We start from the raw sequence: 24,504 nt of genomic DNA on the forward strand, positions 1-24,504 counted from the left end.
GGCAAAATACTTTCCCTTTAAGTGAAATATGACGACATGTGACATGCAAGCCCGTAAATGTGGCAGTATAAGCTTGCACTGATAAAGCATTCCAAGTGGCTAAGTTTCTCAAATGCAATGACCACAAAGGCGCGAGTCTCAAAAGAAGCGCTTTTCACAAAACTGGCTTAGATTTTGTTCACCACAAAAACTTGTCGCTTTTTGTAAATTACTATTTGGTGCATTTTATGGGCAGAGCTTAACGTTCAAGAATAGTGGCAAAAAAAAGTACTTTAGATCCACTGTCTCTGCCTTCTCATACCGCACTCAACTATTATCATATGAAAATCAGAGTTGTACATACTGTAACAAGCTTTGTGTTACGTCTAACATTATCAAAGCGTATAAGTACATTAACTTAAAGTGCATAATTTCTGCCAGGATTCCCAATTCAGAAATTAACCATTAACTTGGAAATCATTTTACTCGTGCTTTAGCAAGTGGACAAATTTGCATTTGTCGTTGTGAACATTCAAAATAGCAAAAGCATAGTCTAAAGCAGCCATAGAACGTTTGGTTCCTTTGACATGCATTACTGTCATGTCTCTGTGCATAAACCCAGTCGTCATTTGAGATCTCAATCAAGCGATCTAAATAAATGCACAGAACTCTCAACTAGCTTTCTGCATTTCACAGCAATGCCGTCTCGAAGCATATAAAGCACAATGCATCATTTCACCATTAATAGTAAAGCAATACCATCTGTGTCGTGATTACACCATTACAACCAAATGCCTACATCATGCCCAAAACAACACAAAAATCGGGACACATTGTATGCGACGCTCTAAAAAGTACAGAGCTAATAATGCTAGGCCTGTGCAAAATTGTGTGATCACAATCGCCTCGCAGTATGAACTGACGACCAGGTACTCTAAAGTGACTCCAAAAACGGAAATGAAAAGACAAAAATGAATTCAAAAGGCCTGAGAACAGCAACACTAGAGACCCTGACTCAATGTGCACATTGTAAAATCGGTTCTCCTCTGCCAAACACATATGAAAGCGACTGGTATGAAGGTCTGAAATGCAGGTATGGGTAAAACTTACAATGCCTGAAGTGATATGTGCTTAAGAAATCAGTTAAGCAGAAAACAGTTTGATCCAATTTTAGTTTGCTCGACACTGAAGGGAGCTGTGCATGACAGAAAATGACAGACGAGCTGTAACAACAAAACCTGACTATAGCCACAAAACCGTGAACGAAGGATTCTGCAAGGTCTGCCAACAATTCCTGGGCACAGTCTCTATATCTGCTGCACCCGTTTCCCTGAAACAGTACTTAATTCAACTTAACTAACTTAACTCAATGACTTTGTCAAAACAAGGGCACACGGTACCTCAGGTCACAATTTTACCTTGCGTTCTGTTCATTTGATCAAATTTGCGTGCGCAGTGTATGCAAGCGTATGCAGTGTACGGATGCCTTTCATGTGCATAGGAGAAAATACAAAAATCTGTAAAAATTTAAATTTAAAACTATGTTGAGTTGTCAGTACAGAGTATCATGATATCGTTGCTGAAGTCTAAATGCATCAATTCATACCAAGTGTGATAGATAGCACTACTGTAACCAAAACACCTTACCTTATGCTCTCTACAAAATACAAAAACTAGAGAAATTTTAAAACTATGTTGTAAGCGGTGTCAGTATTTCGAGTATCATGATATCGTTGCTCAAGTCTAAATGTGTGAAGTCTTAGCAAGTGTGATAGATGGCAGCACCATAGCAAAGATATCTTGCATCTTACCTCACGCCATCTAGTATCAACTGTCTAGAGATGCAGTTACAGACTTTGAACTGCACACTGCAAGATCATTAAGATGCGAAACATTGCAGAAAAATGGTGCAAATTTGTTTCGGCCGTCATGCTTCTCTAAGCACCATAGAAAAAAGAATACTGAAAGCCTAGCCTGAGAATTCAACAAAATTGCAGCAGCAATGGCTTGGAATTAACGTTGTCACAGCATCAACTGCTGTAGTCTTCTAATCTAGTGCATCAACATGCACCAGGCAAACAATCCAATCCAACTGAAACGTGGCCACTAGGTGAAAAATGAAAGCATCAAAGGCCTAGTCCAGTCTCCAATAGAATCAAGAAGAACCACATCTAAAATTCGATGCTATTGCATGACTTAAGCTTAAGCGTTGTCTTCACTTGTTCACAAAATATGCAGACTAAGAAAAGGCGTATACTTGGAGAAAGATAAATGCTTAAACTATGGCCCCTCCAAGTTTAACAAAGTAACAACAGCCATACTTTGAGCTCATCGTTATCATTTAAGGCTGCGAAGTGTCTGCAGTTATGTTTTTTTGTTTCAATCTAGCTTCAAAGTAACGTCGAAATGCCAGCCCTCGTTTGGCCATAAAAAATTTGCGCACAAAGCCAAGGCACGTGCTTGACAAACAATACAAAAAGAAAGCTCCAAAAAACGAGCCTTGGCTTCGGAGATCCTACGGAATCACAAAAGCCATATCCTGGACTTGACTTCACCGCATTCCAGTGGGTCCCTGAGGCACTTTGCCAGATTTGTCGATGCTGCGTTGCCGCACACTTCGAGTGCCGGCTGCCTGTAACCGCCGCCAGAGACGAAGATTCCCAGGTCTCCCGACGGTGTGTCGGCAATTTTGTTCTCGGGTGCGCGCTGCTGGCCTTCCCTAGAGTCCCTAGGTTTCTCCCCAAATCCTTCAGAGACTCCCCCAGTGTGTTTCCATGTTATGTTCGTGCCACTGGAACTGGTGGATGATACGTCCTTGAGAAGTTCAAGGTGCTTCACCTGTCGCGTGGTGCAAGAAAAATATAAATTAAATCAAAACAAAAACAAAAAGACTGACCGCCGGTTACCACACCTGTCTAACACGAGGTTCAGCGACAGTTATCTGCGGTGCTGAACTTGCTGTTTGCCACACTATCAAGTGGTGCCCTCTATGCACAGCGGTGCGAAAGGCGCAAGCACTAGTTCATGCCGTTGCTCACAGAGGGCGCCACAAATCCATAGTGTGGTGAGCAGTGCCATTTTTTTCGCTCCTCGTTTCCCCTTTCCTGTTACACCGACGGCACTGAAGCCCCAGAGCCAGGAAACGTGGCCTTAACAGCTGTTGCTGTAAAAACAGGAATACATAAAGTCGAATCCTAACAGTTTGAAGTCAACGAGGTTTAAAAATTTGTTAACATTAATGGGGAGCCTATTCAACAGATCTTAAGTTGATGGGACCAAACGCCATCGGTCTCGGCGCAAATGAGTGAACACAGAGCGCAGGAGAGGAGGAAAGACAGCGACAGAAATAACAGCGCGAGGAGCAAAGTGGAAAAGGAGAGAACGACCGCAGCATGCAGAGCAGCGCGCCCAGTCGTCTGCTCGCCAATGACGTCATCGATGTGCATCGCTCACCAGAGATGGCGCCACTATGAGACGGTTAGCAAATACAGAGCTTGCGCGCTGAGCGCCGCTGGCTCTCTCTGACTACAATCGCCTACAGTTCAAGTACCGCAGCAGCTGCACTCAGAAATCGCATTACCAAGAAGCGCAATCGTCGGCCAAGTTTTTGTGTCTTTTCTAGCTCATGAATGCTCCATTTTCAGAGAAGGTAGCATATTTGTCATTGAAACGAGGTAATCAGTTGATGTAGTCCAACTTCATGTTGACCTCAGCGCCCTCTTGACTTTAGAGCACTCACCTGGGCATCGATCTGCGTGAACTGCCAGACCCACAGGGGGTTGTAGAGGAATGGCCGAAGGTCGAAGCGGTTGTCATCCGGGCTGTAGGACTCGGCGTGGTACGACGGCGTGATCACCGTCATCTTGTGGCGGTTGATGGAGTAGGTCCTGAAGAAGTGCTTCACCTTCTCCGCGACCTTCAGCATGGAAACAAAACCACATCAAAGATGCTTACACGGACTGGCCACTTCGCCAAGGAAAAAAAAATAAATTGGTTTAAACAGGAGCCTGCACAGGTTCTCAGTGGTCACAGTTTCTAACATCTGTGTCAAGCATCCAAATGCTAAAAAGGCAGCAATTTCCCTACATTCCAATGACACAGAGGACGGCAACTACATTGTCAGATCATTATGCACAGCAAAAGCTGCATGCCATCAGCGTAAAATGAAACACGAACTCAGAAACCCCAATATGTTAGCTGCCCAAGAGGAAATACAGGCAGGTTTTATTCACATTTCCAAAGAATGATTTTCGTACCTTCAAAGTGAAAAATCGACAGTACCTATATTTAGTCTCGCTGAACTAGCATCTCATTTTGCTTCTAGCATCTGAATTGTTTGTGTTTCATCTCACACTGACAGAACATACCTATAAATGGCAGTCATTGCGAACACAATCTTACACAATCTAGGCTGTTATCAGTCTTTGGAGTTTTGCATTTAAACTTTGCCTCGGAGTTAATGAAAACCACGCCACGCTTTGCAGAGTTACGAGACTGAAAGCTGCTCTCTTCGGATAAGACAAATACACCAAACATTTATGCCATGCGGCAGAACGCGAGAGAACTCAGTGATAGATGTTGCGCTGCGTTTGCTTGCGTTTATGCCCCAGCACCTCATCCTCTCCCACTGTGCACCGCTGCAGCTGCAAACCCTCACCCTCTTCACTGTGCCTCTACATTCGCTCTCACCATTGCTGTGTGGCATTGCAGCTGCCAGATCCCTCACCTTTTGCACTGCACCTCTACAGTGCAGTGATCACCGTTGTGCCACCGTGCTTCGCACTCTCCTACACCCTTCACCCCGTTAATGACCCATTTACAGACATCTGCGTCAACGCTGCGGATTCCGGGGCATATGCCATTGATAGGTATCACAACAAAATGCTTTGTTCTCGGTGAGACTGTCACGGTCGACTGATTAGGAACACTTTGTACCTGAAATGGAGTCCACTTGTTCTGCCACTGGTGAACGAGCTTGCTGAACATGGCGTACGGACCGCAGGCGAGCTGCTTCCTGAGACGTCCGTATGTGCTGAGTTCCTCGTACGTCATTCCCATGTCGGCCTGCATCGATTGCACCTGCTCATCAGCCAATAACCACGAAGAATAGTATCAACATGCATAGCGCTTTCTCCGTTGTTAAAAGCCTCACATAGCAGCCCACATTTACGAAAATAGCTATGCTCTCCACATGCCAATCTTTAGTTCATTTCATTAGGCTCAAATCAATGAGCACCATTAAGCGAAGACACAAGAAACTGTCAAGACCCAAGTTTGCTCTTGGTCAAGGCAATGTGGTATAGCCTTGTGTTTATTTTTTTAAGACAGACAGTATATGGGCTTAGCAAGCTGTTTGCTATTCTGTTGAGCAGCTTAGTAAACAACAACCGCATAAAAAAGACAAAACACCACGAATTAATTGGTTAGAGTGGTTGTGGACTACCTAACCTCATGCAGCTATGCTGCCTTGCTAAATGAAAGCAACTGGAGGTCACCTCAATGCCAACACAGTCCACCAGAAATGTTTCCTCTCAAATTCAATGGACATCATTGATGTTATTTACTTTATTTGTCACCTGTACCACCTACAGGGCATCACAGCAGGGGGGGCTGCAGGTGTTAAACATGGTCATGAACACATTAGCAATTCAAACCATGGCTTCCACTTCCTGTACACTGCTTCCTTCAAAACCAGCCACCATATGGTAACAACAAAAACCTGCTGTGGTTAAGTTAACAAATGTCACCAAACGAGCTCCAGATGCTAGGCTTTGTGCTTGCTGACACAACAAAACTAGCATTATCGTAAAGCTGCTTTAGTGATTATGTTCCTCTTGAATGAACTGACTAGTGGCAGCAGAAATAACACAGCCGCAGAACAGGGTAATCAGAAGTCATAGGGTGAAGCGCTGCTCTATACTGGCTCATGACGACGAACGTTGTCCATGCACCTAACAATAACAAGGTTTAAGTGCATTTTTTTTTCCCTTGTCGTCAGAGTGAAAGTTTTTCAGGTGCACTGCAAAGCTAAGGTGCCAAAGCTACGAGTGATTGCTTTTTCTCTCTGCACGCTAGCGCTATGAAAAAGCACCAAGAGATGGCGCCACCTACAAAATCAAGATGCCCTCTTCTACACTCCGAGCAGACAACACCTCAAGCTTCTTGGTTCTTCTGTTCTATTCTCAATAAGCTTCTCTGAAGGGCTTTATTTTCATCATCCTAGAAGAAGCACGTTCACCTGTAGCCATAGCCAAGTCAAAGCATTCCCGATATCCACCATCACCATCATTATCATCAGCCTAACTACGCCCACTGCAGGGCAAAGGCCTCTCCCAATTAACCCTGTCCTTCGCCAGTTGCATTCCCGCAAACTTCTTAACCTCATCCGATCACCTAACTTCCTGCCGCCCCCTGCTATGCTTGCCTTCTATTGGAATCCACTCCGTTGCCCTTAAGGACCAGCGGTTATCTTGCCTTCCCATTGCATGCCCTGCCCAAGCCCACTTCTTCCTCTTGATTTCAACTAGCATGTCATTAACCCGCGTTTGTTCTCTCACCCACTCTGCCTGCTTCCGATCTCTTAACGTTACACCTATCATTTTTCTTTCCATAGCTCGCTGCGTTGTGGTTAACTTAAGCTAAACTGTCTTTGTTAGCCTCCACCAACCATGAGATGTACCATAACGCAACAGCTAGATGAGAGCCCTGCATGTCTGGGTTAAATCTAAGGGCAACTTTATGCTCAGACAAACTCAGTTCAGTTAAGATGAATTCTCGGGCTGTGATGAGGGAACAGCAATTAGCAAACGCACCTCATCTGTCTGTACAACCTGACCATCCTTCAGTGGTGTCAGCTCAGCAGTCGGTGTGGCCCTTAGTATCCTGGGAAAATTGAACAGGCCAAACATTTGTAACCATGCACAACTTACATGTCAAACATTTTGGATCAATGTGCGCAACAAACGATGACTCACTCGTTTAGAGCTGACAGCTTGAAGGTTTCGCACGCATATTTTAGGAACCGCTTCAGGTCGACTTTACTGATGCCTCCTATCGGGTTGATGTCCCCGCTCGAACAGTCATACTTCGTCAGGTAGCCGCGGAGCCTGTGTAGAAAGTGCCTGCCACATCAGTGCTGCAAATGCTTGTGCAAGAGTGCCAAGAAATAAAAGATAGACTGGTAAATCATGAATGCCTCAAAAAACAAACAAAAAGACCTGGCCACGGTGGCCTGTCAAGTTGTATTTGCCAGTTCAGAAAAAAATAAAACAAGTGTGCATCCTAAGGGCCTTTTTCAGACCTCCTACCCTCCGTCACATACAGTACCAGCACAGTTTACAGAAACTGATGCGCACTGACATTCTTCTTTTATACCCTTCTGTTATGAAAGATTAAACACAGACAGGAACATTTTAAAACTTTCAGATTTGTGCTTCCATGTTTAATGACACAAAAATTTGCGGGGGCTTAGCTTTGTTAAGCCTCGTAGGTTGCAAAAGTGAGCGCAGCGCCTCTAACGGAAAGAACACGGGGCGCCGCATTTAAAGGAGGAACGCAGTGCGCCGCATCTACTGCCTACAGGACGAATCGGGTTGGGTAGCCTATCTTTCTCCTCACTTATGACGTCACACCTCCTGTTAGACCACAGCGCACCTAGTGGGAGAAGCGCGAAACGCCCGGCGTGGCTACGGGCCACGCTACGCTGAAGAGCCGACTTGGTAGCCCAGCTCTTGCGCTGGTATGATGTCAGTAGTCACGTGGTGTAAAGCATAACTACCGGACCACGCTACGCTGAAGGCTCGAAACCTGGTGTAGTATTGCTTTCGCAATAAAAATTCTGTCTTCCCAAAATTTCCGCAATTTCGGTGGGCCTTTCACATGTCCAAATCATGAATGTACAATGCTCGGCTCATGGGAGCCGAGTTTTCAGTTGATGTGGCGTCGTAACACGTGTTTTCGCGGTGCAGATATCTGACATGCCCAGATATAAGCCAGCAGGCATAAGATACCAGATAAGGTATTTCTGAGTGTTTGTTTCATAAACCAACACTTTGTGCTTAGTAAGCAGCCAGAGAGCACAATCAAAGCCACGGCATCACTAACAGATAATATAATAAAGACACTGATATAGTAAAGAATTTTTTTGGTCCAGGCTACTTTACTTTAGAGGGATTCTACTGTATTTGTTCCCAGTAAAAAAAATATCATGCACCTCTATGTGGCTGTGTCGATGTTTACCTGGCAGTAAAATATATGTTCACTAGTCAGAAAATCGGATTCAGAAATAAAGCATATTTTTTTCCTTGTCAGTAAATTAAAAGAAGTGATGTGAATACCAAAAAGAACTCAATCATCAACATTTGGAAGTGAATGACAGCCTAGCCAACCCTCAAGGATCCGTAAGAGAAAAAACCATCCTGATGTCACTGCAGTTTTCACGTGAGAATGATCTGTAATAGAGATACCAGCAGTTCTTCATTTTTTGTGGCTTATTCTAACTTAGAACGCTTTCTTTTCAGTGAAGATACTGCATCTCTGTTATTTGAATGTGGCAATAACCGATACAGGCTAACTTCATATTGTTCTCAAGAGTACCATTAAACTACCATTAAACTACTGCACTACATACTTTACTTTTGACTACTATACAGCAGCTCCCCTCACTACTGCATGCCACAAAGCTCGCGTACCCTTCATCAACGTTGCCGGTCGCCAGGACCAAGAGACCACCCGGCCGATCTCGAGCCCAGAGAATGAGTTGCGCAAAGAGATAAGCCAAGACCATCCGCAGCCGAGCCTGGACATTCTGCAGGGCCAAGTCCTCCCGAGACCCACCGCCGAGGACACGAAATTTGGGAATGCGGCCCGTCAGCGTCGAAAAGATGGCGACGACAGCCGTCACCGCCGCGTCAATGGCCACGGTCATGTGGTAGCTGCAGTGTGTGAAAAAAAAAAACAAAAAAAAACACAGAGTTCAGTTCATACACCAAAACTTTGTCAATACGTTCCCGGTTCATATGCTCAAAATTGCAGGAAATAAAAATGTTGAGCGACACACATGACGAAACAGCGCTGACCAAAGAGGATATATAGAATTTGCTGGAGTGGAGAGGGCGCGCTCTGACTGAAGCCGCCTGCCGCCATCTTACCAGAGGCAAAAGCAGGCTTGGCGCCGGCTCGCGCTGCTGTTTTCCGGAGTTGTTTTGCAGTGCAAGTTGACATGATGTGCAAGTTGACATGATGGGCATGTTGACATGATGGGCATGTTGACGTGATGGGCATGTTGACGTGATGGGCATGATGGGCAATTCTAAACGCAACAACTACAGGAGCTTTGGTAGATGAAGCAGCATGCTTACCGATATGCGCAGGTCATGAATCCTGCAGGCCAACTACCATGACTATACTCATCTCACTGACTGCCCAGAAAGCCTGTCAGCTTTTGTCGGTGCTCTAGTGCTGTACATTGCGGGTTTTGTTGTTCGGAAAGTTTGTTCAACGATGTCATGTGAACAGTGCATAGCAGCCCTATATTCGGATGAGCTGCCACCTTTAATTAGGCAAAAGAACCGAGGTGGACCCATTTCACCGGCACAAGACGTTGTTTGTCTTTGTGAAGCAGTTGAAAAGGGGCTTCGACGGCTACAGGCAGAATATGATACTAATAAAATGGTGATGGCAAAATACACCTCATCCTTGAAGTCCTCGGAACCTCCACAGAAAAAGTAGTTTCAGAAACTGGAGGACCACATCCTTGACCTTGACTCACTTGACAACCATATTTATAGTTTGTGCAAAAAAATCGCTGAAGAATATGTGAAAGTGAGAATACATCACATGACAAAAGAACGAAACCGTGAAATGATCAAAAACATAGTGAGACCCACTTTTGTCGAGGGTGATTATTTTCAATCACCAGTAGGGTATTTGTCATGATGTTTTTGACCGCATGTAAGATTTTTTCCATAATATCTGCGCAGTTGAACTGTCTTCTGCAGATCTGTTGGCTGCTGGTTGATTGAAAATAAATGTCTAAATCTAGAACCACACATGTGCATTCCTTCTGAAGTGCGAGCACCTGCATCAGCAAAGCGAAAAGGCATGAGCGCGGCTGCACTACGCTTTTCTCTATTAAATTTTGTGCACTTAAACTGGCTTTTACATGCCTAGTTGATGGAAACGAAATGTTTATAACTAGAATCACTCTTCTTCGTTTATCTGCAAATGCAAGCAACTTCATCTGCAGCGCAGAAAAGCACGCGACGCAGCACTAAGCTTTTCTCCTTAATATCTGAGCTGGCAAACTGCCTTCTACATGCCAGTTTGCCGTTGGTTGACGAACAATTGACGTTTACAACTAGAACCACTCGTTTGCGTTGCTTTGTAAGTGCGAAAAAGCGCGGCTGTGCTATGCTTTTCCCCTTAATATTTCCGTAGTTAAACTGCCTTCTTCACGCCAGTTGGCTGCTAGTTGATGGAAAATAAACGTTTACAACTAGAGCCACACGTTTTCGTTGATTTCTGAATTATTGGAACTTCATGAGTAGCGCGAAAAACTAGAAGCACGGCTGCGCTCCGCTGCTTTGTGCCTCTGCAGGCTGCGCTATGCCTTTCTCATTAACAATTCTGCCTTCATCACGGCAGTTTGGTGCGGGTTGATGGGAAATAAGCGCATGCAACTAGAACCACTTGTTTTCACTGCTTTCTGAATGAGCGCAACTTCATCAGCAGCGCGAAAAAGCAGAAGCGCGGCTGCGCGCTGCGCTGCGTTTTGCCTCTGGTAAGATGGCCGCCACTCGTTAGGCGCGGCTTCACCCTTGCCCATAGGCGCGTATAGGCGACTTCCACTCCAGCAAGTTTTATATATCCTCCTTGGCGCTGACAAATGGGACGAGAGAAAAGAAGAGACAGCTCTTGTGTCTGTCTCTTATTTTCGCTCATCCCATTTGTCAGCGCTGTTTCGTCACATCGTTCAGCATGAACCAATCAGGCTGACTTAGCCCTCTTATTGAAGATAAATGTCCCAGAGAGCCACAGAATTTTCATTACGGCTAACAAGTTCCCGGATAACACCATTTCCTGGCTACTATGAGCAAAGTTCAGACAAACTGTGTTTGTATCATACTTTTAGTGACCAACTGCATCAGTAAAAACATGCGAGCGGGTCGAACCTGGGGTATGCGACATGGAAGAGCTGGCGCATAGGGGCAGTCACCTGCCATGCTGGCTTCTCTGCAGTGCCTCAATGCGAAAGGGCAAAGCATAAAATAAAAATAAGCAGACCGTTGCCGTGAGGATGAGACATGAAGATGGTTTGGTTTATGGGGTTTAACGTCCCAAAGCGACTAAGGCTATGAGAGACGCCGTAGTGGAGGGCTCCGGAAATTTCGACCACCTGGGGATCTTTAACGTGCACTGACATCGCACAGTACACGGGCCTCTAGAATTTCTCCTCCAAAGAAATTCCAGCCGCCGAGGCCGGGATCGAACCCGCGTCTTTTGGGTCAGCAGCCGAGCACCATAGCCACTGAGCCACCGCGGCGGCCTGAGACATGAAGAGAAGAAACGCAGCAGCTTCTTTGGAATGCCTTCGCATAAGGAGGACGAAATGTGAGAAATACACGGATGCACTTACAGGCATGCGGGCTAAAGTTTGTAACCACTGAGCACAAACGCTGCTGCTTCCCCGCAGTGCATTCTTGCACGGGGCGAAGCATCCGCAAACGCGGAAGAGACCGCTAATTTTGCTATTGCTGTGCAGTTTCGGTGCACTGCAAGAATGGAAGAATCATGTGAACAAAATCGAGGGAAACATGTGGGCGCTGGAGCAGTGTGGTGCCTTGTAAAATAAAAAGAGCCATTCACCATCTGAAGCAGTACCCACCTCTGTTCGCCTGTTAGCTGGGTGATGCATAGCCCACAGCTGCTGTCATCATGGGCTGGCACAAAACTCAGAAAAGTGAAGCCAAACCTAAGTGGCCAGACTATTTTTCACTGATACAGCTTTTCAGCCACAGTCAGGCTTGCAGCTGAATGCCCATCAGAGGTGTGGAGGCAACAATGCACCCTGGAAATCAGGCTTGAGGTAGGATATGCCAGTCATGCCAGCCCCGTCAGAAGCTTGTCCAAATTAACCACAGTGAGTGGAGCTGTGTTCAAAGTAACGGGCCCCCGGCAGTCTGGGTAACAGTCCGAGTTGTCCAGATTTCCAACAGGAGTGGATTGGAATAACAAGTTTCTACTGTATAATCAAGGCAATGAATTAACTCACTTTCCTGCCTCACATAAATGCATTGAAAAAGAAAGCCTCCCGATCCCTTAATATACTTAAAGTACTCCCCCGAAAAAACGCGTTGCGATAGGACATGTCGTTTATAAATTTATCGCTCTATAGTGCGCAATTCCAACCTCTCTCCGTCCAGATTTATGCTCAGAATGACGTTTCATTTACAGCATTTTGCAAATATTTCTGTGCAGAAAATGGTTGGTTTGGTTGGTTTATGGGGTTTAACGTCCCAATGCAACTCAGGCTATGAGAGACGCCGTAGTGGAGGGCTCCGGAAATTTCGACCACCTGGGGTTCGAAATTTCCGGAGCCCTCCACTGCGGCGTCTCTCATAGCCTCAGTCGCTTTGGGACGTTAAACCCCGTATCAGAAAGCTTGTTTTTCCATAAGGCATCTAGAGGCCTTTCAAAAGTCTATTGTCCTGGACAAGAGTTAATGTGAATGCAGAAAATGCACTTCTGACTCACCTTCCAATCTGATTGGCGAGGTCTTTGGAGAGCGCCCGAGTCTCGCGTGACGAGTTCTCAGTGCCCATGTAGCACGTGACGAGGACCCGGTTGCAGAGTTCCCGCGGCTCCCTCGGCACATACTCGGGGTCGCCCACAATGCGTCGGGCGTCACGCAACACATCCTGGTCTGCGAGAGGGGGACGAGAACATAACACCATGTACAGCGGGAGACAAGACCACAAACAGAACATGCTAACTAATAAAAAGAATGCATGCTTGTGAGCATATCTCTAACTGGATAATGTTAAAAATTCAGGGGGGCACTTTATTCACCTAAAGTGCGGTGAGGCGGAAGCCTTAAGCGCGGTGTTGCTGCTCGTGTCATTGATATGTGGCTAAGATGTGAAGCTTCGCCTCTAAGAGCGGAACGCGACAGCGTCTTGCAACGCTGCCAGGGAATCCATAGAACACCATCGCCCGTTTGGTTCTACGCCTTGCTCGTTGGTAAATTGGTTTTTGAGGAAAGGGAATGTATCTGTCTGGCACACTTCGGTGGACACCTAAACCTCATCCACCTAAACCTCGCTGTAATTGAAAGAGAGGAAGATGGGAGTGAAGGAAGACACTGTATTTACTAGACGCGCCTTTGTTCATTCCAAACCATCGAGCTGGCATGGCGGAGTGGTTACCGTGCTCGTCTCGCACTCCGGAGACCCTGGTTCGATTCCCGAGCTCGGCCAATTTCTTACTCTGTTTTATTTATTTGTCTGGTCTGACTAGGAAATTAGGTCAGTTAGGCTAATTGGTTAAGTAAGCAGTTAACTAAACTCAGTCCCACTTACTTGGAGCATAACTATACGATCCCTTTAATTGGTTGCATGGTTAGAAGCCAAGGTACAATTGGCCCCGTTTGAAATTCGCGCAATGTGATGTCACGACCGTTTCGACCAATTGAAAAGCGTGACATTTCTGTCGACAACTCCTGCTTACAACGATGAGTTAGCTTTCACGGTCACATAGAAGACACACACCCTTGCCAAGCAATTCTCAGGAGCTGCTCTAATTTTTTTCATTCAGCCTATTTATCATGACGCAAGCGATCGTGTCATGTAATTGTTTGTACTGTTTACCTCATCTTTCGCGCTACTTCCATCATGAATGCAATTCAATTAGCCCAGCTTTTCACCTTACTACAAGGAGGACAGCTGTGAAAATGGATCAGAACATGGAACAAATCACAAAAGCTCAACAATGTCATTCGTGAAAAAAAAAAATAGTGAGGTGCAGTTATTGATCGCACATTGGACAAGTGATACAGTGATCAAAAGCAGCAGCACCCAACCATGTGAAACTGTGAAAGTAGCCATATATTTTGCTATGTTTTATGTTTAACTTACTACACACACTTGGCTATCACAATAGGGGAAGCCAGAAATTTAAGCGAGCTAGTATTTACAGCTTTAAGCGAAATTCTGTACTATGACAAGAGGCACGTCGATATTTCTCCAGTCCCAACTACTGACAAGTTTGTTCCCAAATTTCATGAACAGGTGGTGTGTCACACGAGAAGATGGGTTTCATTTAACACCATATTTGGAGATGGTGCATGTAAAGAACACAAACTGCTTTCTTTAGCAAGATCTAACCAAATGTCGAATTTTCACACACATGTCCCAGTGGCGCCATCTGTTGGGAGAGATGCAGCACCCATGAATAATCTGCACTCTGCTTGTAGTGTCAACTTTGCTCACCTGCTCGCAGATGGCGCCACTGTAGTCTGCATGGGCAGGTTTGGTGCATTCAGTTAGACCTTGCCACAGACTACAATGCATGTTTATTTCCTTTCATTTCATTTCCATCAACCATTCCCTTAAAGGCCCCACGAGTGGGTATTACATGAGGGGAGGAAGCTATTACGAAAATATTTTTGCGATAGCATATATTTTTTACATTTTCAATGATTTGTTGACAACAAAACAAAAAGCATCACCACAAAGAATATTGACAGACTAATTAATCCTGCCTCCAAGTGCCACTTGTGCTACATAAATCTGAGTCCAAACAGGCCAAGAGCGCAGGCTGAAGAAGTGCTTTTGTTGTCTCTAACATCATTTCTACCATTATCCAAACTTTAAAGGTGCAGTGAAGAGGAATCTGAACTCGTCTTTTTGCAGCGGGAGCTCGATCTACACGTTCCAAGCATTCTCAGAAACTTTGACTCATTGCCCTGTGTGGCCGATTTCCCTAAATAAATCGGATTAACGTCCGGCTCCCGCCTTTTTTTTTTTAACTCTCCGCGTACGGTGGGCGGAGTCGACCAACGCGTGGAGTGCCTTTCAGCCAGCTCCGTGGAGGCTTTGCTTTCGTTTTATTTTGTTTTTTAGGTTTCCGTGAATAAATAGTTTCATTCGCAGATAATATAACCGCAAAATAAGCCCGCAGAAATAAAAATACGCGCGGACTATTTGCCACTACGGATTACTACGTATTACTCTGCCGATGGCAGAGCGGCAAGCCTCCACTGAGCTGGCTGAAAGGCACTCCACGGGTTGGTCGACTCCGCCCACCGTACACAGAGAATTAAAAAAAAAAAAGGAGGGAGCCGGACGTTAATCCGATTTAATTAGGGAAAGCAGCCGCACAGGGCAATAAATCGAAGTTTCTGAGAATGCTCGGAACTTGTAGATCGAGTTCTGGCGGCAAAAAGACTAGTTCAGATTCCTCTTCATTGCACCTTTAAACATGAGCTCTTTTTGCCTTTTGCAGCACTCATGTGTACATGAGACAAGTGGACACAACACGTGCAGACTCACCCCCGTTTTTGACAGCAGCACATACGAGACGGCACATGGAAAACACGAGGGTCGCAACACTTGCACTGTCAATGCCCCCGCTGAGCGGCACAAAGAATCCCCCCTGTCCACTGCGCCGCAGGTAGTCCCAGAGCCAGCAGGCAGGCCCCAGGCTGCAGACCAAGGAGCCAGCAAGAATCACAAGACGTGGCAACGACACATGATGACAGAGTCACCACATGTCGTGTCACACTAGTGTACTCTATCACTCGTAGCATGACCACCGGAACTCAATGCACTCAGTGCTTTTATTGAAATGGTTTGCCGACAGTGGCTACTTCAACCTTCAAGCTTTCATTAATGTCTCGTGGCACTGCAAGCCTTGTAACTGCGCCATCATTTGCAGGATCACTTCGTGGTCGACCCCAGTTTCATTATACTACACCAAAGCTGTTTTGCAAGTGGTGGTAAATACATCGTTAGCTAGTACAGGTTCACAACGATTAGATGAAATAAGAGCAAACAATTCTAAACTATAAAGCTGTTCTTATTCAATGTGCAATCCTGTCTTTCCACCTCAATGCCGATTTCCGAGACTGCCACCAGCCTAATGACATGTAGACTTCTTCATTGGCAAAGGAGAATAGGACACACATCTGCTTTAAACCTATGTATTTATTTTTACTGATATCTTTACCTTTTACAATATAATATACTAGTGTATTTACTCATTTAATGAATGCAATTGCATAATAAATGCATTCCCTAAATTAATCATTAAAACTTGGGGAAATTTTTATTCATTTTTTCACATACAATATTAATATTACAATATATAATATTACCACTGTTACTGTGCTAGTAATAAGTAGAAAAATATTCATTAAAGAAAACAAAGAAACATCATACAATACAACATATAACATAGGTTTTATGAAGTCAAGAAAGTGATCTGAGAGGCCTCACGCGATCTCTTCCTCTGGTGTGGGGAAGACCCAGGAGATCACGGGGCTCGGGGGCACGGCCATGTCGGTCGTGCCCGAGAGGGAGTAGTCGACCACCACGCGTGGGTAGCCCTCCGATTCTGCCCCCTGGAACCAAGCAACAACCACGGGTAACCAAATGACAAATGCTCATGGTGTAGGCTGTGCCGATAAAGCTTGCAGTTGGTGCAGGTGAACAAGGTGACAACAGCACCAGTGAGCAGCTCTTCTGGATGCGATAAGATAATATCTACGTGATAACAAATGACAGGGACAATTACAGTGACAGTCAGTAGAGGCATCACCAATTACACTTAAAGTGCACGCAATTGCATGATGTAACAACAGTATTCATGTGCCTCACAAAGACTTCGCCACTTGAAAAAGACAGCCAGTGTCAATTTAACAACAACTGCTCCAAGTGTACACTAGGTCATCAAAACATGCTTCGAGAGCAAACACGAATAAAAATCACTATCAATGCCAAGCAATCACATAAGATGCTTTGGTTGGTTTACGGGGGCATAACGTCCCAAAGCAACTCAGGCTATGAGGGACACCGTAGTGAAGGGCTCCGGAAATTTTGACCACCTGGGGTTCTTTACCGTGCACTGACATCGCACAGTACACGGGCCTCTAATCATACACGGTGCATTCGAAGAACGACAGTTTCCAAAACAGAACTGTGAAGTTGATTTCAGTTGTTTATGTTCTGTTTGCAAAAGTGTTTTCCCCTGGGAGTATAACAGGGACAGTACACTGGGTTCAGGTAATTCTGAAACAACCTTAATAGAACCCGTATTAAAAGATTCCACTGAATTTTTCGCGCTTATTGGAGAATGAAGAAAAACACCTACCTTCAGAGTTCGGCTGCGGTTTTTGACCTTGTATGCTCTGACATCCTCCAAGTCCAGTGTAGCAGTTGTCACTTCCTGACAAACAAACAAAAAAAATTGCAACTGTCAGCCCAACGTAACACAATTCGCATTTTTATTTTATTACGATCAGACATGCATACTAAGCAGCTTTTGGGAATTTAAAACATCCACAAAAAATAGTAAACTTTTGCCTAAAATACTGTGACACTAATAATAAACAATTCTGAACATCATCATTATGTTACTAAGCTACTGTTCACAGTTCATGCTGATGACCTGTCAACAAAAAGATTTTTTTTTTTTATCATACTGTGTTCAGTCTGTAAAATATAAATAGGCAAAACATGAAGACTGATTTGATCTGAACCAAATGCTGCATAAATGAAACGACAAAATACATATAGCAATAGGCATAAGCTAACTTTTCAGCGAGTACTTTGCACAACAGAGCAGTAAACCTCACTAGGCAGGAAGTACCAAATAACGCAGATCTATAAGCCATATAGCACTCTGAGGCAGCAATATACCAAAGTTGGCAGCAAGCTATTATCCTTGGAAAAGTGTTGCCATTCGTGCCATAATCTCCAGGAAAACCAGCACTGGGGAAATTTAGAATATGTATGCACTTTGCAGCTAATGGCCACCACTGATCTTCTCATCTGCTTTTTTATTACTCATCTGAGTTCTCTGCACTGCCCTTTCTATTATGCCCCGACATTTTTTTTTTTATCATATAGCTGTTTCAATGCCACGTGCATTTGTGACAGCCCTCTTTCGAGATGGTTTTCTTGTTGAGCCCATAACCCAGCCCCTCAAATACTTCATTTTGCAGCAATAACGCAGAGTCTCAACAAGCCAAATTGAAAGCATTCTGGATCCGCTGACCTTTTTGACAGCACTAATTTCGACCCTGTAAATTTTGGCCAATACAAGAGTAAACTGCAAGAATGCTCACCACTTCTTCCAATGCGAACTGCTTGGCGATTGCAACGAAGTCGCCGTTGATCGCAATACTCGAGCAGCCCTGGTAGTAGACCCGTTCGCCATCGCAACCACGCAGGTTGGAAAACATGTAGATGCCTCCACACTGTTGGGATAAAGCCACAAGGATTGGCCACTGCTCCATTCTGCAACTAGAAGTTTTTACAGCTTTGTCTTGCTTTGATAATAACAAATTCGAACAAAGTGCTAAATTAAACCAGTTTAGTGTTGCAGCTCAGCCCTCTGTGGTGAAATCTGGCCACTGGAGATGCTTATCGAATCCCTACTACAGACGCCAGACAGTGTGTTTAGGTGTGACAGAGTATTTGCTCAATTACACATGCAGCTACGAATGATGAGAGATAGTGGGCAAAGGACTTCTTTAACTCCTTATCTTTTCATGTGAGTGGCGAAGAGATCAAATTTCCCACTTCTGTATCCGGTTATTACGGCTTATCACTGATGAGTTTGTCAGCCAGTCAGCCAACCTATATTTTAACAGCTTATACTACAATCGACTGAGACATTTTTAGGTGGTATGATTTGTTCACTGACATGTAAACGTGCCAGCTTGATTGTAAAACGCACACAGTTACTAGCACGAAATTCCATGAAATGCCTAATTTTATCAAACACAATGAAATGCAGTGTAATTTTCTCTCACATCATGAACATATAATTACAAAAATAGCAAATATTTGTTTTGCCCTGCATTCAGGCAGAACAGCACAAAGTGATTTGCTGCTCTATCTCAGCAGTCTTCTTGCAAATATAGATAATGTACACTGCCCACAATGGCTTAATTTAATTTATATTGCGCAACTAGACAATCTATCACCGGATCTGCGTTAAGCTTGAATTCAAGCAGGCAAGTGGTTTGAACTGCAGCAGTGTATATTAGGAATTGTATTTAATCCAGTATTTTATAAACATGCTGTATTAGCTACAAGACAAACTTCTAAATCTGTGTTATGAAGACAGGCAAACACCTTTTTCAACCATAATTGTGAACACATCATCTGCTTTACTGCCTAGCAAGCATCAATTATGCTTCTGAGAAATCTGTTCTAAGAATCTGTATCCAATAAGATAATACACTGTGTGTGTAACACACATACGAGAGCCAGCAGGCTTACCTTTGCAGTAGCTGACTTGATTCGGTCGCAAACAACATAGTTCTTCCGTAGCTCGTGATAAGACCCACTGCCGTTGACTATGATCTCAGCACCATCCAGCGACGCCATTATGTGGGAGCTGACAAACAGACGCAGAAAATCTTTTGTGATTGTCTCAGTTCACACATCTACCTACATTTACAATGAACTAGTATAAGAAATTCTTTACACGATCCTAAGAAACCCAACCAGCGTTTCAGTGATTGTGGAAACTTGAGCAAGTGCACGAGAGTAATTCCACCACAGGCACTTTCTGCCTGTCAGTGCTCCAAGTAGTTTTAAAACATCCTATCTGAAGATGCAATTCATTTGAGAAAAGTAAAGCATGCTTCTGCTTTAGCTAACATAAGCTCATAATCTTTGCTCTTTTTATGACAATCAGTATAGTACATGAAAAACAAAAGACTAAATATTTTACAACATTAGTTGTATGAAGGAGCTTTCTTAACAGTTAATGACATTGTTGTCAGTTGCAGGGATAGTTACTCGTCCTAGAATGCCATAACTGGAAACTCTTGTGCTGACCTGCTGACCAGCAAAATTAAGGGCTGATAACAAACTCATAAGCCCCTCATTTTTCTGTTTTTGAAAGATTCTGCTCGGTAATTAAATAAATTTCAGTACATAAAATTTAAGTATTTAATTACCGCATGTTCCGGTGTATAAGAAGTTGCAGTTGCTTTTTCTCAATTTTTAGTCAGTGCCTTTTGTATATAAAGGCATGAATTATATACAACAAAAGATCATGTGCCAACACACGTCACCTTTTGCTGATCCAAGTAACTATGTTTGAATATAAAATTGATGCATAAAAAAAAGGACAAAAAGCACGTTACTTCTAATATGTTATCTTAACGGTAGAATCACAAAAATATCATCACAACTGGGCTGAATGTGGCAGCTCTCACATCTAGTCCAGTCCAGATTTCTAGTCCATTTCTAGTCCATCTAGTCCAGATTTCGGCATCAGTCACATTGACGCCATTTCTGTTTGGTTTTGTGAGTGTCATGTGTTGTTCTAGTTCAACATGGCACCTCCTGTGAGTTGAAGGAGCTACGATGCAAAATTCAAGGTGAGTGCCACTGAACATGTGTTGGAGAATGAGAATCAGGCAATAGGGAGACAATTCGACGTCAGCGGAAAAATGATGCGACTGGCTCAAAGCCGCAAGAGCACTCCAGTTGGTGAAGCCAGCAAAAAAGGCAGACCATGGGAAGAAGGCATGCTAGCCAGAACATGAGGATCCTGCCTAACACGAAAGAATTCTTAGAATTTTTATAGTGCTTACCAAATGAACAGGCACATCTTATACACCGGTGTGATTTTTACGTAATTATTGTTTTTTTTTTGGGGGGGGGCTGCCGTTAGCAGGATATGCAACTTATACACCATAAAATAAGTTGAACTTCATTATAACGAAATAATGAATATAATGAAGGAACGACGATTTCCCTTGGAAGCTCGTCAACACAGGCTATAATGAAGTAATCATCGTGCCCCTTCAACTTCATTATAACGAGGTTCAACTAATTTGAAATAATTCTTGTTTATGTGACCTAAATGTAAACACGTATTTAAAGTAATTACCAGCAAACCGTTGAGTACATTATAATCAAACACATTTTTTCACCCTGTGTTTGAAGCATGATAGCCGCGGCTGTTTATGTGCAATTAAATTGACATAACATAATCGACATTATAACATGACCTAACATAACAATGAAAATGGGAAACAGGTGAGCAGGAGCCATGAGCATCTATGGGGAGTGCACGGCAATTTGCTATAACTTTCAGTCAGTTCTTTTCGAGTCTTTCAAGGTTTTTCTAAACACTGCTTCTGTGAGCCTGGGCCAAAGGATTTCAGACTTGGGTCCAAGCTTCAAAGGATCCCTTACCTCAAAGGATTCCAGAGCTCTTCGCAAATCTCAAACCCAATGCATGTGTCCTTCGTTGAGATTACGGCATCTCCAATAGGTACTACTTTCTGGAAAATGTGGAATCATAAAGACCCATAAATTCAAGGAAATAAAAAGCTTTCCTCCCATCTCATGTCCGAAAGTATCAAAGACTCTGGTACTAACAAGAGTTCACTGCTCTTTGAACTGCAACTCTATTGCTAGCCATATATTTTGATATTACTTTATATATAGTAGATAATCAGGTATACAGCCAAACTGCATTTTTAATAGATACTGCTACTCTACACAAAAGTACCATTTCCCACAATATGGGACACCATGAACATTGGTATGTACGATGGCCACATGCAAATTACAGGTTTTAGATTTCGAAATATGTATTGTCATCATTCCTGAACAGGTACAGTCGCGAGCAAAAAATATTAGCACAGATCACTGGCGATTAGAATTCGTATATCTCACCACGCGGCGCTGCGGTACGCAGACCTGCCTAACGGGCCGTTTCCATGTTTGCAGCCTAGGGGGGGAAGGCAGGAAGTAAGCTTTATGAAGCGTGCACCGCCCGAGCGTCGAAGTGCCGACCCTACGTGACTGCGCATGCGTCATTTATTTTGGCTCGGTTATCATAAGGAAAGACGGCTTCTTTTTATTACGTTTTTTTTTTATGTCCGCGATGGTTTGTCAAAAAGAACTCCCGGGAACAATAGATAATAGCGCTGCTTTTAGCCAGTAATTTTGCTGGTCTGTGACAGTCCGCTGAACCCCCCTAATACTGTAGAATGGGAACGACCCGGCACTCTCGCTATCAGCCTCTTCGCCACCCGCAGCGCCACACGTTGTCATTCCGGCGCTCTGGTGTTCCGTCTTGTGTGCTAATCTTTTTTACCCGCGACTGTACACAATTATTCACCTTTCCACTCGCCCAGTTTCATACAATAGCATCACAAATGTGTTTCTACAAGACTATGAATCCCTGCTGACATGATACACCAAATTTTGTGATGAGAATCTGTGTATTTCTTGATAAACGTCTTCCATTCTTTTCAATTTTTTTACTGTAACCTGCCATCACCATACCGCACTCCTAAGGGAGATGGGATTTTTTTCCAATCCACATGTGCGGCTTTTTTTTCTTTGTCCTCAGCCATTGCAATGACTGGAATAAAATGGGACTGACTGATTCAGTGGGAGGAAAACCTCTCTAAAACAAAACAGTAGCAACTCTGAGTGCAATACAATGGCCTCAGCCACTGTGAAAAGAAGCTAACTATGGTACCTGGTCGGTTATTTCAGAGATCATGCGAGGCAGAAAGAACTCCTCGACCCGCTGTGGTTTCTGCCACGGTGTAAACCAGCGTGATTCCCGATAGTTGCCATCATCGCACATCATGAGCTTGGGACGAATCAGGAGAACTTTCCTGTGAAATTTAAAGAAAGTTGGAGAATGAAATGACCGCGCAACAAAGTAATGCATACATACAGCTGTGCTCTCGGGTGCCCAGAACATTCAAATGCCGGGTGGTTTTTACTTACTTCAAGAAAACAGCACACTGCTGTTAGCTAGGAGCAATAATAAGTGGAGCATGAATTAGAAGTGTGTATCATAATGTAGGAGAAATAATGATGCTTCAACAACTCCTGTGGAGAAACAAACATACCATATTTTCCGGTGTATAAGATGCGGCTTTTTTTCAAAAATCTTACTGGTGCGTCCTATATAAGGGTGCATCTTATACGCGAATTTTTCGGTTTTTTTTTGCGAGTTCAGAAATTACTCAGGTTCATGTTCAAGCTTTTTTCACAAAAAAAATATCACTACCAATGACGCAGTTGTAACACGATTAATACTTCAATACGGAGACCGCCATGCACAACTTTTTTAGGTGAACTTTGTCATGAAACGGTGGGGATGACGACTTCCGGGTTCATAAACAGCGGTCATTTCGGAGGCCCCAAGGAAAAGTAATGTGAAGTGCCAAAATATGGTGAAAATCGTGCTTCTCGTCATTGTCAAGACGAGCCAAGTCAAGGCGGTGTTTTTTTTTTTATTCATCCTTTGCAACTTTGTTTGCTGCGTGTACATAGGACGTACATAGTGCAAAGAGAATGTTTCAGCCAGGTTGCCTCCAGAAATGGGCGAACTTTTTGATAGCGCATCCGAAGATTAAGACTTCGAAGTTTTAAGTAAAAATAAAATGTTGTTATGGACATATGGGAGAGCTCTTTCGTTTTTTCTTTCTTTTTTGCTAAAACGTGGGCGGGTATGGCGTGAGTGTTGCCTTTTTCGATCATTTAGTGTTGCTGAAGAACTTCTCACAGGTAGGATGCATTTTGCGATGGTCGCACAAGCATGTTTAATTAAACCTTACTAGCCTAATTGGGTAAATTGGGGTGCGTCTTATAGAACGGTGCGTCTTATATACTAACTTTTTCAATGACAGCCTGCATATATGGCGGGTGTGTCTTATACAAGGGTGCGTCTTATACACCGGAAAATACGGTACAGTTATTCCTAAGCAGATCAGTATTACAAGAAGATGAACTGATGGCAAGGAAGCTAGATTTGTGAGCTCAACGAATTCCCACACAGTAAGCTTGGCAGCAGTCACTGAGTTAAAACAGCTATAGTACTGCATTATCTGGTGGGAAAAACTGGACTGCTGATAATGGAAAGGCTTGTTCATAATTTAGATTTTTTAACATGAGCCCACAATAAAGCACTGCAATGACAGAACTTGAAGATAGCAAGGCATTGTCAACAAAAGACACAGTTCTGAGCAGATCTGGATGCAATGAAGAATAACGTGGAATTCAAGGAAACTCACTTGTTCAGGAATATCACTCTGCAGTTGTATGTGACATTTCTGTGCATAACTGGCCTGAAATATAAATAAAAAAAAAAGAAATGGAAAGGAGTAAATTCTTTTTGCCTTTTAATGCAGAAATCCATAATTATTGCACACCACATTATTCATGGCAATATGCATTTACACTTCCTGGCAGCAATTCTGGATCTGCACTGTAGAGATCACCTGGATAACAATAAACAGCACCCATCTCT

At 43.7% G+C, this 24,504-nt stretch overlaps 1 protein-coding gene across 5 annotated transcripts in view; it reads right to left on the reverse strand.

The window, feature by feature from the left end:
- Positions 1-444: 444 nt before the first annotated feature.
- Positions 445-24,504, reverse strand: part of Nadsyn (NAD synthetase) — a 36,210-nt gene continuing 12,150 nt past the window's right edge. For all 5 annotated transcript variants that reach the window (XM_089560398.1, XM_089560397.1, XM_089560399.1 and 2 more), the window contains 15 exons: positions 24,269-24,322; positions 22,720-22,861; positions 21,420-21,508; positions 19,485-19,602; positions 18,323-18,454; positions 17,347-17,421; positions 16,473-16,597; positions 15,528-15,679; positions 12,733-12,901; positions 8,670-8,912; positions 6,954-7,085; positions 6,792-6,861; positions 4,915-5,043; positions 3,719-3,895; positions 445-2,817 (listed from right to left, as the gene is read on the reverse strand). In XM_089560398.1, coding sequence (XP_089416524.1) covers positions 2,503-2,817; positions 3,719-3,895; positions 4,915-5,043; positions 6,792-6,861; positions 6,954-7,085; positions 8,670-8,912; positions 12,733-12,901; positions 15,528-15,679; positions 16,473-16,597; positions 17,347-17,421; positions 18,323-18,454; positions 19,485-19,602; positions 21,420-21,508; positions 22,720-22,861; positions 24,269-24,322 — 2,122 coding nt within the window. In that variant the 3' untranslated portion in view covers positions 445-2,502. The remainder of the gene's footprint in view (positions 2,818-3,718; positions 3,896-4,914; positions 5,044-6,791; positions 6,862-6,953; positions 7,086-8,669; positions 8,913-12,732; positions 12,902-15,527; positions 15,680-16,472; positions 16,598-17,346; positions 17,422-18,322; positions 18,455-19,484; positions 19,603-21,419; positions 21,509-22,719; positions 22,862-24,268; positions 24,323-24,504) is intronic.

Source organism: Amblyomma mixtum, chromosome 9 (genome assembly GCF_055824585.1).
Source record: "Amblyomma mixtum isolate Tamu chromosome 9, ASM5582458v1, whole genome shotgun sequence".
NCBI lineage: Eukaryota > Metazoa > Arthropoda > Arachnida > Ixodida > Ixodidae > Amblyomma > Amblyomma mixtum.